At 39.4% G+C, this 19,055-nt stretch overlaps 1 protein-coding gene across 1 annotated transcript in view; it reads right to left on the minus strand.

The window, feature by feature from the left end:
- Positions 1-415: 415 nt before the first annotated feature.
- Positions 416-19,055, minus strand: part of VPRBP (Vpr (HIV-1) binding protein) — a 48,479-nt gene continuing 29,839 nt past the window's right edge. Inside the window, exons 21-23 of the mRNA XM_009695787.1 lie at positions 17,674-17,778; positions 4,582-4,837; positions 416-825 (exon numbers count right to left, since the gene is read on the minus strand). Coding sequence (XP_009694089.1) covers positions 767-825; positions 4,582-4,837; positions 17,674-17,778 — 420 coding nt within the window. The 3' untranslated portion in view covers positions 416-766. The remainder of the gene's footprint in view (positions 826-4,581; positions 4,838-17,673; positions 17,779-19,055) is intronic.

Below are 19,055 nucleotides of genomic sequence, written 5' to 3' on the forward strand. Positions count from 1 at the left end.
GCCTCCCACGATAGGTGGTATCACAGTGAGAATCTCTGCTTTAAACAGCCTGTACGTTCAGTTACCAAACGCTCCTGGGACTCTTCCCTGGAGGACAAAAACATCTGAAACACACTGGCACACTAGCAGGTGTTAACACCTGTTGCTTTTCTTTTTTTAAAAAATAAAATCATATTTAAAATAAAAATATTCTCACTCCTCAACAATATTAGAAACCATGATCCTCTTATTCGACTTAGTAGTTGCATAAAAATGCCTCTTCTTTTAATTTTAAACAATTTTTCTCCCCCAAACCTACCCCATGGTAACAAGGTACTACAGGAATACAAAGTTCATACCCTCTTTACTAGAACACCTGCCTTTTTTTTTATTTTGTTTTTGTTGGTTTTTTTTGTTTGTTTTTGTTTTTATATAAAACTATTTCTGTTCTTTAGGAAAGAACTTTATACAAAGAAAATATATTGTGAAATATCTTCAGAAGTTTCCTTGAAGAGGAGAGTCATCTCAGCCTAAAATAAAAAATAAAATAAAAAAAAAAGGCAGAGAGAAAAGAGGCCTAACCCCAGGTCTCTTTATTGTAGAGCCTCGGACTTAGCCCCGAGCCTCAAACTGACTCAAACCAACACAGCGGATGGGCTGGAGTTCCTCAGGTTTTCCCAGGAGAAAAAGGGTTGGGGTGCTCAGAATTAGTTTCCAATTTGGTCTCCAGTCTTCTGCTGGGAAGGGAGCATCTCCTCCTGCCAACACCCCGCCTGGCAGTCACTCCTCACTCATTCAGAGACAGGATTATGTCGTCCTCCAAGTCAGAGTTATCTGAGCTGTCGGCTGAAAAAGAGACATGTAGGTTATGTTTGGTTTGTGGAAGAACACAGCTGTCAGGGCTGCCAAGCAAGGCAATGCATTCATAGTTACAAGAGATGGCCACCACCTGCTTGAGACCAGCAACTCCCCAGCGATGAGGGAGGCAGATAGCACCATTAGCGCATTTCAAATCAATCAAAAGCAGTTAGCAAATCTGCACCAGAGCTTTCTTTCCCTGGTTAAAACAGAGTGTCAAGAGGAGAGCAGCTTTAGCAAGTGCAGTTTCTATTACCTGGCATTTTTTTCCCCCCAAAACAAGATGGGGAGAAGGACACCAGCAGTAAGTAGTTACCTGCACGTCAGCTGCCTGCACAACTTACTGTGCACATCTAAGTGCAATAGCTCTTCATGCTGGGGGCTGGACAGATCTGGCAGTCATTCCTCACAGCTGTTATTTGAAAGCAAGCTTGACAGTTCCACCAACCTGATGTGGTGAAATACAGCCTCTGTATAACGTGCATGGGACTAATTCATTATGCAATAGGTTAGACCCAGACTTTCTCAGTGTTAGGTTCTTACTGGCCTGTCACTCCCCTCTGCACAGCACAGGAGGAGACCTCCTCACTGCGGGGGAAGCAATCCATACATTCACAAGTAGAACCTTCCTCTAGCAACCCAAAGGTTTCTGTAACAAATTTAACTACATGGCACTCATTAAAGGTGACCTGAAAATTGTGCTTTTCCTGGTTTTCGTCATTGTGGTACAGAATGAAGACATGAAAGGATTTGCCAGAAGCAGTCACACACACACTTGCTTTTTGTCTTAAAACATAAGATCTCTACTCCCTCGGATGTGCAGGAGGGAAGTGGAAGCAGCACTGGCAGCAAGAGGTCTCCTGCCTTACCTTAGAGGTGATGTTGGCTCTTTTTCTTATGTGAATTCATTGGATGCTGCAGTTAACTAGGTGTTAAAAACAGTTTTTAAAAAAAAAGAAAAAGAAAAAGGACACCAAGACTTCCTCTTAGCCATCTCAGTTATACTGGATCTCTAAAATGCCTGTCAAGGTAAGCAAGTACCCCTTCTCAGATGCTTTCCTTAGGAAATTAAAAAAAAAATAAATATCACACACAAGCAGCAGAGCGCACAAACCCTTTCCCCCAACCCTCCTCCCCGAAGATCAGCTAGCTGCCCTTCCACTGTGATCAGCAAGGGATGCTCCAGTCTCACCATCCATCATACTGAGCCTAAGCTGAGAAGTCATCAGTGCTCCCAGAACAGCTACAGTCATGTAAGGGGAATTGCAAAACACCAGCCAGTGCTGCAGCAGCTACATTTAAACAGTAAGAGGGAAAGAAGGACAAGTAAGATAATCCAGAAACTCTGGAGAAGAAGAGAAGCTGAAAAAGTAGTTGTGTTTTTTTTTTTCTTTTTTTAAAAAAACACCAGAGGAAATATTTGAAAAGGGATCTCCTAACTCTTTATTCTCCAGTCCACCACACAACCTTCCAATTTTGAGCTCCGTGTCTATAAGCAAGCCTGATTGCAGCTAACTGCTTGGCAGAAGCTTACAGACCTGCCTGGAAGTTGCCATTTTCGATTACAGAAGAAAAGAGGCAACAAGAGTCAGCCATGCTGCTGGTGAGAATTCCATATATTTCTTCCACCCTACGTCACGCATGCATTTCAAAAAAGGACATCCCACTGGCCCAGGAACAAGCTCTTGAAAGATATGCACAATGCATAAACTGCTTTGGACAAGACAAACAGATCTATCCTCCCCAAGGTGGTGACAAAGAAGGAGGAAGACAAATTTATAATTAAAAGGTTTTCCATGGATTATTCCTGAAAGGAAATAAAACCTCTTCTAAAGTACAAGGAACCAAAGCCAGTCACTCCCCCATTTCAACTGTTCTTTGAATTATTTTGTTTCGAAGCACACCCACTCTATATTACGGAGGTTCATCCAAAATACAGCAAGGGTCTGCAGTAGGAAGCACTCTAAATACATCACCATGCCTCAGATCTGTACTGTGCAACAGGGTCAGTGCCCTTACAACTTCTGGAACACAGCATAAGCAACGGAGAGGGAAATTTTAATTGCTCTTGCTGGGTGAGACACAAAAGCAAGCCAGATGAAGTTAAGTCACAGAGAAGCAGCCACAGAACCCCACTCATCAAACTCCATGCAATGTCCATGCATACCTCAGCCTGGCAGAGCTGTACTCCCTGCTTTAAGTTCCCAAAGATGCTGCTAAGCAACCCAACAGCCACAGGATGGGCTGGTTGCAGCTCCGCAGCAATACCAGATCAAAGTTCTGACCAAGTGGTTCTATCCATAAATGGTGTACAGATGTGGCCATTTCATAATACATAGTGCTCTGCAGAGCACACTTGAAATAATTGTTAGTTTTGTTACAGGAATAGTTATTGAAATGGCCTGAACTTCCCCTCCATTCTGCCCCTTGGACAACTCAAGTTACAGCACCCTGGGTGCTTTCTTAATACCTTCTGGCCCTGCACCCCCTGAGGAAACAGAAGTGGAGTTGTGTCAAGAAGGTCCTGCCAGCTACTGGGACAGGCAGAAGTTATCTGCAATCCCAAAATATTGACTTACAATACGCTATTAATGAATTTGAGCTACGTAAATGTCCTATACGGCCCGGCATTGGATAATAACTACTCCCTTCAAGAGAACAGCAGACGGACTCCAAAGAGTAACTTTGGCAACCTGATGTGGCCACATCCTTAAAAATGATTGAGCTACATTCTAACAGAAAAGACGTGAATGAGTCTGCCATTAGTGCCAAAACGGAGGCCTGGCATGCTTAATCCTCCAGTGCACTGGCCGAGAAGATTGATTCCCACCTCAGCTCTCACATTAATCTCCTATCACTGCAGGACTTCAAACACCTTGCAGACTGTAATTACTCATCCTTACCAACCTTTTAACCTAAGGTAACTACATTATCCCCATTTTACAGCTTGGAAATTAAAAATAACTAAGTGGCTTTGCCATGCATACTCAAAAATTGTGCTGCAGAAAAAGGGAATAGAACCTGGTGTGACAAATCCCAAGCCTGATGCTAGCCTACTCACTTTCTCTTTCTTGTGAAGCCTTTTTCCAAATTGAATTGCTACATAAAAAGTTCAGACCTTTCTTTCTTATAGACATACATACACACACACACACTTTGTTAACTTTTCAAATCACTGTATCTGTGAAATGTCAGAAAGAGAGAGTAATTTAAATTTTATCCCAAAAGTTAGGTTAGCTTCAGAACAGTCTGAAAAACGAAGTGAAGTCAGAAATGCCATGTTGGTTTTGCACTTTAAGCAATTACAAAAGAGAAAAAATAGCACCAAGGACCAAAAATGCTTCTCTGTCTTTACTGGTACAAATAAGGCAGAGAAGACAGGTGAGGTAACAGTTCAACCAGTGTCCCCCTTGAAGGGCAGGACAGGCAAGCAATCAGACAAGGCTTCTTCACATGCAGTTTCTTGGCCTGCCAAGTTCTTACACACGCACCTGGGAGCACCTGAAGAAAGCAGATACCTGCCTTTCCAGAACTCACAGTTGTTCTCTAAGGTAAGAGCTGTTTTCACTGACAGATTACTTTGAGAGGCCACAGGTGAACAAGCATGATGATTTGTGCCTTTCATACCAGTGAGGGGAAAAAGTCAGCAAGTCATTTTAAGGAAGACTTAGATGTTGCATATTTGTCAGGACAATAAACAGAGGACAAGGCCACCTGTGGTCACCAAGCTGGGCACACACTTACTATCTCCAAGAATCAGCTCAACTTCCTCATCAGCATCAGAATCTTCATCTTCACCCTCATCTCCCTCTTCCAGGAGGTTGGCAAGCTCCTCATCATCGGAGGGAGAAAAGTCATTTTCTCCATCCTCACCAGCATTCTCATTGTTCTCATCCTCCTCCAGCTCAGCCTCCAGCAGCTGGTCCGTATCTAGTTCATCAAGGTCATCTGTATCATCATCATCTTCATCATCATCTTCTTCCTCTTGCTCTTCTTCCTCCTATAAAGACACCAGAAACAGTCCGTTGCAGACATCAAAACAAATATAAAATAGAATAAGAATAATTGAAGAAAACATACCTATAAGTTTTCACTTCTCCCCATATCCAGACATCACATTATAAACACTTTCCCATCACCCATATAAACACTTTCTCTCCACAATTACAGAACATGACACATGCTAGATCATTTGCAGGCCTGTAAAGTCTTATCTGCAAAATGCTGGTGCAACACAGGTACCATTGGCTCAAGCTTCTCTCCAACATTGGCCATCAACACATGTCACTGCAATGCACTCTTGAGAATGACATGCAGTAAGACCTGTTAATCTATGGCTTTGTTGCTAGTCTTGTACAAACTGCTTTAGTTTCAACTGGACCAAAACCTCTACTTTGCATTTAACAGCATGCATGTTCAGTCTCTCAGTCGTTCCCAATTTTAGATGAGATGTAAAATGTAGGGAGCCTAAACCAATCCCTGAATCACTCAGCTTCAGATGATAGAACTGTTTAAAGCAGCTCAGAAGTCTCATCTTTGGCATTTACCTGTCGATCAAGATCTTTCTCTATCAAACCATAAGAATTTGCATTCAATAAAGCAACTGAATTCCTCATTGTACAAATCGAATCCAGAAATATGTGTCTAGCAGATAAAACTGAATGGGAAGAAGCTGTTAAAGTCCTATCACTCTCCCAAACGAGAGGCCAAAAAGTGCCACCACAAGCCAAGCTCCAGGAATTCTCCAAGACTCAAAGAAAGGGCTCAATACACCTGCATATCTCCTCAGACTCACACCCTTTTTCTAACAGAATGCTCTCATATGGCAGGAAGGCAGCTCTCAAGTCATTCAGTCTTAATTGTCCCTCTGTCTCGTGAGGGAACATGTTTTGCAAAATTATGAAGCAGTTAAGATAGGTATTTCACAACACACTTCAAGGGTTAGTTTGGTCCTCAATCTCGCCACGCTCACACTGTGCTGTTTAGACTGCTGCATTTTCAGATCTAAACGGACAGAGGAAAAAGCCCTTGCTGTCATCTCCCCAACCTACTTTTTCTTCAGTCAGTGCTATAAAAAAAAAAAAATCCACCACACCCACACAAATCCAACATCTGTCACAGGCAAAAGAAACAAGGAATGCCAAAAAGCCTGGGCAAATTTTATTGTTTCTTCACTTGCAAAAGGCAGCCAAGTCTCCTCTATTGACCAGAGGTGCTGTGTTATTTAAATGGAGATTACAGTATAAAAGCTTTGGTTTGCTACATACAGTTTTCTTTCTGAAAGAGCTTATAATAAGGATAAAATAAAACAATCTGTATTAAAGCCTAATGAGTCCTCAAATAAACAGATATTGCTTTTTGAATTGTATACACAATGGGAGAGGAAATGTCTTACTTGCAGTTCACAGTTTTAAACTGCAGTGCCATATTGACCATAATTTTCCATAAAAATATATTGAATGGCGTATAAAAGCTTTGGCCTTAATAACTTTTGGTTTTTTTTTCTATGCAGTATCTGCAGAGAGACCAGTGTCTTGAACTTTATTACTCTATTCAAAATTGAAAAACTGATTAAAAACTGAAAAGGCAGGAGAGTTCAGAGTTGTTTAGAGACTAAAAAAGGAAAATGAAGCTGGAAAGGAGGAGATCAATTTAAAAGCTTGGAAAAATTAAGCCAAGTTTTTCAGTGTGAGAAGACAGAGACGCAACTGTAGACATTAAGAAAAAAGTGTCTTGCCTACGAGATTCATTTAGAGTCCATGCAGTTGAAACTTGAAGGATTCCAAGTTAGGTACCCTCTTAGTTTCCACATCTGTGGAATTTCTGAAAGTATTTTCCTCCTAAATATCTAGCCCACAATGACTTAAAAGAAAATGTCAAAACTACAGAAGTTGATTATGTTTCACATTTAATGTATTTATTGGAAATTGAAACACTGTTTTATCAACATTTTCATTCAAGCTTAAGGCAAGGCATACATTGCAATATCCTTCAAATATAGGATGAAATGAAATATAGTTGTATAAAGCTAAAGATTTAATCTGGCTGACAAGAATAAGTGTCAAATTACACAGAAAGGGTGTCTATTTAGCTGCGAATTAATTTTGAAGGATTATACCAACCAGTGAGGGAAAAAAAACCAAACACCCTTGTGAAAATACAAATAGCAACAGAATACTAGAAAACTGAAATCAGTATTTCCACTTCCAGTTTAAATTATTTAATCTGAACTAGGCGATTAAAATCAGGCCACACTCATTTAAAAACCACCTAGCAACGGTAAGATGAGATCTAAATTATAACTGTCCCTGGTAAACCAGAAATATAGCGTGAAAACCATGCTACAAGAAGTCACGTGTGCATGTGATAGAGCGTGACATGCATACGGTGCGCATCCTTACCAAGCTGAATGAGTGACACAGAACACAGTTCAAGAGGGGTGATCTCAGGTAGTAAAACCTTGTCATGTTTTAAACAACACAAACAGGAACCTGGAAAACGGGGTGCTTCTGCCAAGTAACAGGCAAATTAATTCTGCATTAGCTTCTGAACAATGTCCAAGCACAAACCTCTGCAGGCACACTGCAATAGTCCAGTCTAGAAACACAAGGCTTGCATACACGTGGTGACATCTCTCTTAGGAAAGCACACTGAGCTTCTGCACCCAAAACCAAACCGTGGGACATATAGCTGAGAAAGGTGTGAGGAAATACTAGGTGAAGTCTGACACCATCATGTGTAAGCAATATCCAGTCTGTTAACGGATATCTAGGCTGTATCCACATCAGATACCACAACTGTCTCACATAAGGGATCCATATACAGATAAAAAATGACATGCCTTCCTCAATGACTCATGCAAGTATACCAAGTAAAAGCAGTGAAAAAAATACTTGTGCAATGTCACAAGGGAAGATAGGTAGAACAGTTATTCCAAACCATATCTGGATTTGTGAAGGAAAAACCTGCAAAAGCAAGCTCCTGCCTACTCATCAGTAGTTCCCAAGAGCTTTGGGCAATGAGACAGGTGCTGCTAGAAAAAACAACCAGCATGCTCATCTATGCAAAACAAGCATGCACCTATGCTTATCTTCCTCATCGGAGTAAACTGATCCACAGAATCCATGGACCAGCACACTCCGTAGGACTTAAATAATATCAAGGAACTGTTTTAGCCATCACTAATTCCTTTAGATGCCTAAAGATATTCTTCTGTTTGGGTTGTTCTCTGTAAAATCTGCTTAGATCAGAACTTAGAACTGTTCATGGAGTCCTTGCATTCCTCCTCTGCCTCCTCAGAGAATACTCTCTTCCCTCTCCAACAGAAGCCACTTCACAGCTGGCAGTTATCTTTAGAGAGGGCATGAGGGTAGTATTGTAGAATCACAAACTGACCATCTCATAACCTTCTCTTCATAAAACATTTTACCTCACCATCAGCACTCTGACTTGCTGCCTGATATTTCCGTGTGCCTGCTCTACAGCCAGGTGCACTATTATTACAATACAGCCAGACCAAACCCGTATCTTCCTATGTAATTCATGTAAGATAACAATCCTAACCTGAGGCTATGATGGAGGAAAAAAAGAAAAAAAAAAATCTAATGGTCTCTTTTAAATAGAGTAGGCAACACTCAGAGGGACATGATGGAACCCAGCTTTTGAATTAAGGATGTCATATTGCTACCTATTTTAGTTACAGTGATTCAGGTATATTTATTGCTTGTAGCTACCTAAACTCAGGACTAACTTTACAGAGCTTTACCTTGATAGATGCCAAGAATAGAACAGTTTCAAGTAGAGTACCTATTGACCCATAACGAGACTCAAATTTGTAATTATATAGAGATGTATTCATTTTATTATTATGTATTAGGGTGAACACAAACACTAAGGGTTTTGTGTTATCTTCACAATACTGTACCAGTGTTACTCTTCCTCATCTCCAGTTTACACAGATGTCACTATATAACAGCTGCAATGCAGAGGTCATTATAGTTTCAACATACCTGGATGACCAACTCTTTCTGCTCTTCAAAAACACAGCATCGCAATTATAATAAAGGAATTTTACTCTAGGAAACACCCACCCTGTTTCATACACAAAATGGCTTCCTGGCCCCATTCCTCTGCATGAATACTTACGGTGCTGATTCACCCCAGTTAAAGTAAAAAGGCTGCGAAAATAAGGCAATGAACAAAGACAAAGTTGACAATTTAAAGTGAACAAGAGAACAAAACAAAAGCCTGGTTATAATTTTAAGGGGATAGCAAAGAGGGAGGCTGCAACTTCAATGCAGAATAGCTCTCCACAGATGTAAGCAGGACGTCCATACAGGAGGAGGCCTCAGTTTAGCTTAGAAATTGCTTGACTCAACTAAAGGATTTAATTTGACTCAACTAGTAAAGACTAGCTCAGGCTGAAAAAGACCACCTATGAAAAGGGTTTGTAACAGTTTAACTCAAAAAGCCTTAAGAACGTAAGTCAGCAATGTATAGTATCATCAGTTATATACTTTAGACAAGTATAAAGGATGCAGGAACTATCAGTTCTAGGATAAGATTGCAAAATGGGACAATTAATTTATTAAGTGCACATCTTAGAGAAGTCTTTCAACACTCACTAACTCACCAAAATTCACTAATTCACTTACACATTAACACATAAATAGTTTCAACACATAGTCTATGACCCTGGAACTACTTTGAGGATGATTAAGAGCTCAAAAGTGATTCATGTCAGCTTTTTAACATGCCTGCATACAGGCACATTTACAGAGATGTAGTAGTACAAGAAAAGCTGGACATTAACTTAGAGAATCAGAAAAGTTGATTATATAGCAAAGGATTCTCTCAAGATCATCTCAAAGCATATTACTGGTAACTTAACTCCAGTACTAGTTTGCGATCTTACGTAAAGATTCAGAAAACCAAGTAGATTTGGTTCAATTAGTTTACCATTAGTAATTACAAAGGAAAAAACTAAACAACATCCCCTAAAGGAATGGCATATATAGGGGTGGCAGCACTGTAACAAAAAAATGCTTGACCTAACTGCTCATGATGCCAGTATTTACAGCCCATTCAGAGCTTAGTAAAAACCCTTTGCTCTTTTTCAAGCGTTACATATTTTCTTCCATATTGTTCTTTGATGCACATTTGCATGCACTTCATAGACTTTCATCATCATAAACTTTCTTATCTTTCCCCTTTACCCATTCATTTTGTACATACAAAATTCACAAAATTTGTCTTTTTGGGTAGTACAGGTTATTGATACTTAATGTATTGACCATTGTTCATCTCTCAAAAAACATTCAAAGGCTCAGGAAAACCCCAGTCTTTCACTTTTTCAAACTCTGATGCAAAATACATGTTAACTAGGCAGAACTTTGATTTTTGATTTTAACATATTTCTGCATCGTATTTTAACATTAAATCAGTGTATGTACAAAGTGCTTTCAGGAAGTATGGCTTACAGCACTGCAGATCTGCAGTATATAAAAATATACCAGCTTGCTTTATAAGCACTCTTAAGACTTTTTATAGAGTTTTCTTATATTTCTTGAATCCAAAAGTTTTTTATGACCAGATGAACAGAATCTGAGACTTCTCAACTGCAGATTACATAATCTCTCAAATTTACAGTAGGCTGGCTGTCAGCTGCCAAGAGAAGATCCCACAGGTCTTTTTTGATTGTGGATACTTGGTTTGGAAACCTTAACTCAATTTTGAGATTTACAGGTCACTGATTTTTTTGCTTATTTGACATGGTTTCAGCTGGTACAAAAAGCTTCATCTTTTCATCTAACACCTCATTCACTTTTTCTTCCTCTACTAGGAGTTGATTCATGGTCCAAACCAAGTATTTAAGTCAATAGTTCTCTGCCCAACTACCTCTGTTACTGCTCTATGAACTGTTCAGCTGTCATCATCTCACAGCTGCTCCTTCCCCAGCCCCATGCTCACCTCCTGTCATCACTTCTGAGTCAACACCTATCACCTGCAGATGCTTTCCAGCAACAGTCCCTTCCTCTGAAAACACAATCTCTATTGCACCTCTCAGTTTGAATCATGCTACATGACATTACTCTAACTATTCTTACTTTCATCTATGAGGTTGCCTTTTCTCTACCTGCAAAACAGTTAATCAAATGTCAGTGAAGCTTTTCCCACTTTTTCAAATCTTTCAGCTCATATTTAATCCACTTCTGGCTATTTGTAGCTAAGTCTAATCATCTGCAGGTAAGCATCTACTTCTATGAACTGTTTATTTTCTTGTGGTTTTTTTTTTTTTGGTAAGGAAATTCATGTTTCCCAGAGTCTCACTATTTTGGTCAATTTATTTGCTTTTGCAAGAAGGCACCTACTAGTTCATTTCTCCCTCTCTTTCACCCTCCTCCCCCAAGTTTCTCCTAGAGAAAAGCAAACTCATTCTTAGTAATCTGGTCTCTTCCAAATGATCAGTATTATTTTAATTACTACCTATTTCCAGCATGGGAAGGGGCTTTGCTTTCATAAAAAAGAACATATGATTACTGTTCAAATACAAGTTCACTGAAGAATGTTTCACTCTGGAGGAATAAATCTCTCCTTGTTTTAGTAATTCATCTTTCTCCACAGACAATGCCCTTGTCATATCTTCTGACAATTGTTCTCTTTGCTTCCAAAGCATCTGTGTAGCATATTGGTACTTTCTGATCCTTTGCTATGCACTTCTCAGGAGTGACACAGCAACAATGTCTGGTTTTCAGTCACTTAAGAGTTTCTATCCAATTCCTCCCCCACGCACTTCTTAACACTCTCTGAACAATGGGCAGTGGAAAAAACTTAAATATAGCCAACAGTCCTTCTAGGGGGTCAAGCATGTAAGGAGTTTTATGTCCTAGATTACCTAGTCTCCATCCTTCCCCTCAGCAAGCAAGCCCAAACTCACTTCCTATTATGATACTGTTAAATTCATCTCCTTCACACTACAGGGCTGCCCCTACTTTTACCTTCTTAGGTACTTCAATGTTAAAATGTCTACTTCTTCATATTCATTCATGAGGTCACAGAGCTAAAAACGTAGAAGCCTGGGAATGCTCAGAAGTTACTATGTGTAACAAGCAAGGAATCTTACCATAGGCTTCTATGCAGATATAGGTATGTGCAGATTTATTACAGGAAACAGCACACAGTATGTCACAGAGGCAAAACATGGAGTGAAGAAATAAAAAAGCAGTTATTCTCTTCATCTATGTAAGTAGGTTTAGCTTGTCTAACAATGACTACTTACTTGTGATGAATGAAAAAGCATCCATGACACAGATCAACAGAGGCCCAGTTACTTTAAAGTTTTTGTTTGATTGGCATGTACAGTTGGGTCCCTTTCGACCAAATATCTGATTTTGTCTATGAAATGTTTTCATTTTAACATGACTGTATGTACCTGACGATAATCAATCTAACTCCAGAGTCACTGTCCTCTCTGAGGCATGTGCAAGTCATCATTTCACAGTTGATACATTCCTTAATGCTAGGGACAAATGTGTTCTAATGTGACTACCATATTCTCTGTGCTGTAGGGTTCAGAAATAATAGGGAGTCCACAGATAGGTGCAATTTCTGAATCTGCTTCTCTTCTTTCCTCTCGCTGATCTCACTCTCTCTCTCACAAATATAAGCCCATTCCTTTAATTGCATGACAAAGCACAATAGCGTGTAAAGGAATTTCAAAATTTGGCAGGTAAATGAACTCACCCTCTATGGACAAGAATTTGTTCCTGTATTTTCTCAAGCTTCTGACTGACCTTTCTCATCACAGCTGAGGCAGCTTTTATTTTCTTGGATCTCAACTACTCTGGGAACTCTAGAAAGATGTGTAAGGTGAGAAGTCGTCAACCTTTGATTTCTGTCACTGAACAAGCAGCATATGCTTTTATCTCTGCTGAAGTTGTTTTACTCCATAATACTAGGTCTAGCCTTCTGAAAACTCCAATTACTTTTCCCTTTCCAAGAACTTCCCCTGCACTGACAGCTAGTGAAACTGGATTCAATAGGCTGAAGCAGTCACCGCATTTTTAGATAGCAGCAAATACCTGTAAGAAATACAGGTACTGGGAAAACTTGGGTATGTTTTGGTTTTTTAAATACCTGTTTTGGAGGATGCCTGTTCAAAAGATGTGTCTTATGTAAACAGGTCTTTTATAGAAACCAGTCTTTACTTAGCCTCCTCAGCTGCAACTAAGTTCAAAGATTCCTATTAAGGTGTGCAATAAACACATCTGTATTATTATCAGTTGACATATCTGCTAAAAATATTTGTTTCTGGCTATTATCCTGTAAACCATTTCATCTCAAGCAAGATTTCCAAACAAACCCTATCCTCAAATGTTACAGGAACAGCTCCTGAAAAACTAAGGGTCCCTGATGCCATAAATCATTCTAGGCAGCTTGTAGTGACAAAACACTACCATGGTCTGATGGTTCTCAAGTTCATGTGCCAATAAGGCTTAAGGTTTGCGGTTTTTTTTTTCCCCCTAGCAAATAAGTACCTGTATGAAAACAAACCTATATCAAACAAACAGCAATAAAAGTACAGTGGAATCGCTGTTGCAGGCAGATAGAGGGAAAGTGTTAAAATAAAAGTAGAAACTGGGATCACAAAGACCACATAGAAAGCTGAGGAAAAACATTCTCCAGCCTGGCTAAACCACACGTAAGAACAGTGACTGTCTTTTGAGTCTTTGTTGCCTTATCTCCAAAGCTTTCATTTCACATCACCTAGAATTTTCTAAAACCAAAGCAAAAAGACAAATTACACACCTACCATGACCATTTCGATAGCCCAGAAGCACTGCAGGATAATTAACAGTTCTTCAGTTCTGGCAAAAGAAGTAGAACACACTTTATAGGATAGGGATAGCTAGATGAAGCAATCTGCTGCTGAAGCCATAAATCTCTCTGAACATGACAATAACTGAGAATACTATTGAGCCTCACAGATACAACATCATCCATGTGTACTACAGAGAGAAAAACAGGCCTTAAAGAACTAATATGGAAAGAAAAACTAAAATAAAGAGGTAAAAATGCAGATTGAAAATCCTGTAACCCACTCAGAAGATCACATCATCCAGACTTAAGTTTCACTGTTTTAAGTCTACTCTGTGGTCAGCCAGTTCCCTTGGTTTTAGCTTTTCTGATCACTTACTATTTCTGAAGTCTCCTTTTCTAGCTTGTAGCAACTGCCATGCGCCATTTCTAGGCCAGATCAGTACATTCACTTTCTTTTGCACCATTTCCTCTGAAATTCCTGGTTTGCCTCACTACAGAAGACAGTAGATTACTGAGTGAAACACAGGATACACTAATCCGCCAAGAAAGGGAAATAAATAAGAATTAAGCAACCTAACAACGAAAAGATGGTCCAGCATCTGTTCCAGTAGCTCAGATACCCATCTTATTTTTGCTAATTCTAACTCTGAAGGAGTGTATCAAAACAGTGGCAAATACAGGAGGAAGAGGATGAGGATCTTGCTGCAGGACTGAAGAATACAAAACTCTGCCTATTTCCCCATAGACTGAACACAGTTTTGCAAATACTTGTGAGTGAGACTGCCAGTCACCGATGAACCCGTTTTGATAAGCACTCAGCAGTGAAGTAATACACAAAACTCATGAAAGATAAGGCAAAAAGACTGGTATTTTTGGAGTAAAACATCCAACAAAAGCAGCTCACAAACTGGCTCTTGCTAAGCGTGTTACATCATCACTTTCCCTTAGTTACCATAGTAAGTACAGACCACAGAGTATCAATATCCATTTAGCATTTGTTCTGTTTAACAAGGCTTGACAACTCTGGATTACTACTGGCCATAACTAGGAAAATGCAGCTTTCCAGAGATCTCATATGAAAGGCTAGTGTAACAGCCAAGGAAGAACCCAGCTACAGTGGTGCTATTCTCAAGTATTTCAAACAAAACCATAAACATCTACTGAAGCAGTACAATGCGCAAGCCAGCTAAGTCAGCCTGATCATTTAGTTTGAGGGTCATTTATGTAAAATCAACTGAACTATTACAAGGTTTGCTTTGAGAAAGGGGGCGTAACGTAGTTTTGTTTCTTCACTTAAATAACAGAAGGAATTGAAAGGTATCTATAGGCCAAGTATCCCTGCTAGGTTCATTTTACGGACTCTCAGTCTTTTGCTTTTCAAAAATCTGTCACAGAGCTATCCGTTGATACTTGTCAAAACTGACATCAGGAGGCATCAAAATTTAAAGCAAAAAAATGTGAGGCAGATATTTTTCTCCACAGTTCTTAACTTGTCTCAAGCACAATTTTTAAAGCAATTTCATTCTGCATCACATGACTCCCAAGCAAGGCTTGCCCATCAAACACGCTTCTATTTGAGTACTTATTACTTTCTGTACAGGCAAAAAACTGTAATCATGGACCTATGTAGATCATACACAAAAATACATATATGCATGAAGTGAAAGTGTGAAGATACAGGGGCCAAACAGATTAATACCTGGTCTAAAAATCTTGACCAAAGAGATACCAGATTAATGTTGAGTCACATGGATTTCCCCCCAAACCACTTTCATGAAAAAGATCAGAAAGCATCTTCTTTTTGCCAGAACATGTTTCAGAGTATCTGTGAGAAGTCCCAACAAGTTTGAAAGTTTATTTCTGATTTTTCAAAGCCTAAATCATAGAAACCAACTAGGCAAGTAGTAAACACCTACATATGTGCAAGCATATGTATACACAGAAAACTCCTGTTCATCAGGAAACAAATTACTCATGTTGGCCTTAACAGCCAAGTGTGCCAGAGAGATTCCATCTTTATTCTGGAAAACTTCTACTCATTCTAGCTCAATGTTGGATGTACCTACGCAGACGGATGCTATATTTTGTAAGCCTAAGACTAGAACAAACCTGGAGGAACAGCAGTGAACAGCTACAGGACAGAGAGCAAGGGGTTTAGTTTATGTTTTGCTAAATATATATAGGTTGAAGTTGGGTTCATTAAGTGTTGTTTATATTAAAACCGAATCTCTCTTACTAAAGAAACTTGATTGTAAACATTCCTAGAAGTTACTGTCTAGGAAACATCTATACAGCCCAGAACTGAAGATCATAAAAAGCAGCAATTATGCAATATCAAATAGTCACTCAGCTTGGAAATCGATCCCAGAGCAGCTTTGTTTGAATGCTCCATAAGCTTTATCGAAAAGCTTTCAGCATACTTAAATTGTGCCTGGGGCCACCTCCATTTGTAGGACAGGAAGCGTCCCCAGTCATGTTTGACAGATGACAGATACCTTATCTCTGCTTGGTACCTACTGTTACAGCCTGGAACCAAAAGCATTCAGGCCGCGTCCTCTTATACAAATACAGATCTCCACTTAAATCAACACTTACCAGCGATATCACAAAACAGCGTCTTGATAGCTGCTAGTTAATCATTGTACAATGCAAAATCCATTTCTGCTACAAACTATTTTTTGAGATTTTATAAAGAAAATGTGAATAAGCTAAATAAAATACACTGAACATGAATAAAAATAATGGAATTAGAGACAAAAATAGAAACTATTGCCTGAGGCAAGCACTGGATGGCTAGAAAGTAGAAACACTTTGGAAGTAATTTCCCCCCTTTCATTGCTTCCCAAGGAATTCTACTCTTCACCCATCCTAAAAGTTCCTAAACTGAATCCCTCCAATCTATAGACAGAAACAGTGACCAATGATTTCATAAGAATTCAAGACTTCAACTGCAACCTTGTAGCACACTGAGAGGACAGGACCACAAGTTGTGTATGCAAAACAGAACTACTGCTTTATCTTCAGAATTACAATGAAATTGTTATAACAACTAACTACAAAGAAAATTACTCTTGCCTGGGATCTGCTATCTAGTGTTCTGAACTAGAAAGTTAAAGTTTTAACCTAGCAACAGGAAGATTCAGAGACAGAAAGAGTATCAGAAATCCGGCTTTCCACACAGTCTGGAAAAAAAATCCACCAAAATATTACCTTCTGGCATTCTTTGGAAAAAGGTGAAGTCAGCTTTTCTCACAGGAGATACAAATATGTGATTTACTAGAATGCAGACACCAAAGAGCAGAGAGTAATGCATTTAAAATATTTAGGGAATTGAAGCATAAGGTCTTTGCTTGTTAAAAAAAAAAAAAAAACAACAACTAAACAAAAAACCCGACCACCTGACATCCAAAAAGCTACAAATTTGTCTTGTACTGTAGAAAGTATTCTGTGCTACAGCATATTCTGCCAACTGCACCCTCAGGAGCACTTACTGCAGTTCTTAGCTCTTTTGTCAAGTTGCCAGAGATTAAATGGCTGATCTGAGAAGGAAAACCAACACATACCAATGCAAACCTACAGCTTTCTTTAAAATTCTTAAAACATTTTGCTCTGCAGAAGTACTGTGCAGTTTCACTGCAACAGTCACAAGTTGTGCCCATTCAGAAACTGGTGACAAGTTATGCCCAAATATGAGACTTGGAATTGAAAAAAGGTAAACCTCAAACACTACTGTCTCTACTGGGTGTCAAAATATTTTTAAAAAAAAAAGTAGAAGAAACAGCAAAGTTTCTGATCAAGACTGAAACAGGGAAGTTAACAAACCATAAATTATCACGTCAGTTTACAGGTTCTGCATAGATAGCCTTAGTTTACACTGACCGTAAAGTGTACTTCACATTAGGCGAGACCAAATGAGGCATCTGTACTGTATAGGTAATAAATTAACACCTGTGGCCTCTCACATGTAGATGGCTAACAGCTACTCTTGAACAACCAGGTTAATGCTATACTTCTCACCTGATCTTCTTCTTCATCCTCTTCATCTTCTGCCAAACGCTGCCTGCCCACTTCGTACAGTCTGCAAACTGTATCCATGTTCATAGCATCCATGCTCCCTTGATTCTGAAGGAGAGGCCCACACAGCAGTTAGCCCCAAGAATTAAGCTCAGCGCTCATATTCAATGACTAGATATAAGAAAGAAATGTTTCACAATGAGGGTGGTGAAACACTGGCACAGGTTGCCCAGAGAGGTGGTAGATGCCCCATCCTTGGAAATATTCATAAGATTGGACAGGGCTCTGAGCACCCTGACATAGTTGAAGATGTCCCTGCTCACTGCAGGGGGCTGAACTAGATGATCCTTAAAGGTCCCTTCCAACCCAAAGCATTCTATGATTCTAACACAATATCTGATCTCAATCACAGAAACATTGCCAAAATCCTTCCCTCCCATTTACTAGCAGCAGTACAATTGGCACAAGCCAAAACCGAGTCTTTTTGGTTTCAAGGACCAGCCCAGGAGTGATGTAAATACCTACTTTCTGCTCCTGTCATCCACAAGTTACACCCTTACTAGTTGACTTAACAAAACCTTTACTGGATCTTTAACATGCTTTGGGTTAGGCCACACCTAACCACCCACCACCTCCTTTCAAATTTGCCTCCCTATTGTATCATTGAACGATATGCCTTGAGAGAATGCTAAAAGCTGTCATATAGCAAGAGTTCCAGAAGACAGCAGTCTGACACCCCAGCAATCACTGCTGCCATAAGCCCTGAAGTAAGATTTCCATCGATTCCTATAAAAGATTTTCATAACTTGGCCTCACAACCTTGACAACTCCAACTTCGGTACTTAAACATGAAGCTTGCCCTACTACAAATTCTTGACTCATTTTTTTTTTTTTCCTCTGTTAAGTATCAGTGGTTCACAGAGTATTAAGTCAACAGGAGCTTAAATTAGTCACTACACATACATAGTCAGGTTCAAGAAACTGGGTGCTGACAACATATTATTGGGCAAAGAACTGGATGCATTAGTTTAATTTTACTTCCCCCCCTAACAAGCCAGGAGTTTCACTCAGTAATTTTTGCTTCAAATCCTTAGCTTCTGGGATTTTGCTAGGAAGACAAATTAAAAAGGAACAACAGTAATTCATAAAAAAGCTCCATGGGAAGCCCCAGGCAGATTGCATTTCCCAGTTATTAGATACAGTGCAATTTTTAATAGGAAATTATTGCTATAAATAGGAAAAAAAATGCATTTATCTCTATGCTTATGAGAAGGAAAACCTCTGCATATTTTGAAGTGGGACGTGTCTGAAGAAGAGGGGCAAATGTGTTTGGAAATTTAAGGAATCAGAGGCAAAAAACCAAGACTGCTGTGGGTGGACAACAA

This window comes from Cariama cristata, unplaced genomic scaffold (assembly GCF_000690535.1).
Source record: "Cariama cristata isolate BGI_N322 unplaced genomic scaffold, ASM69053v1 scaffold29202, whole genome shotgun sequence".
Classification (NCBI taxonomy): domain Eukaryota; kingdom Metazoa; phylum Chordata; class Aves; order Cariamiformes; family Cariamidae; genus Cariama; species Cariama cristata.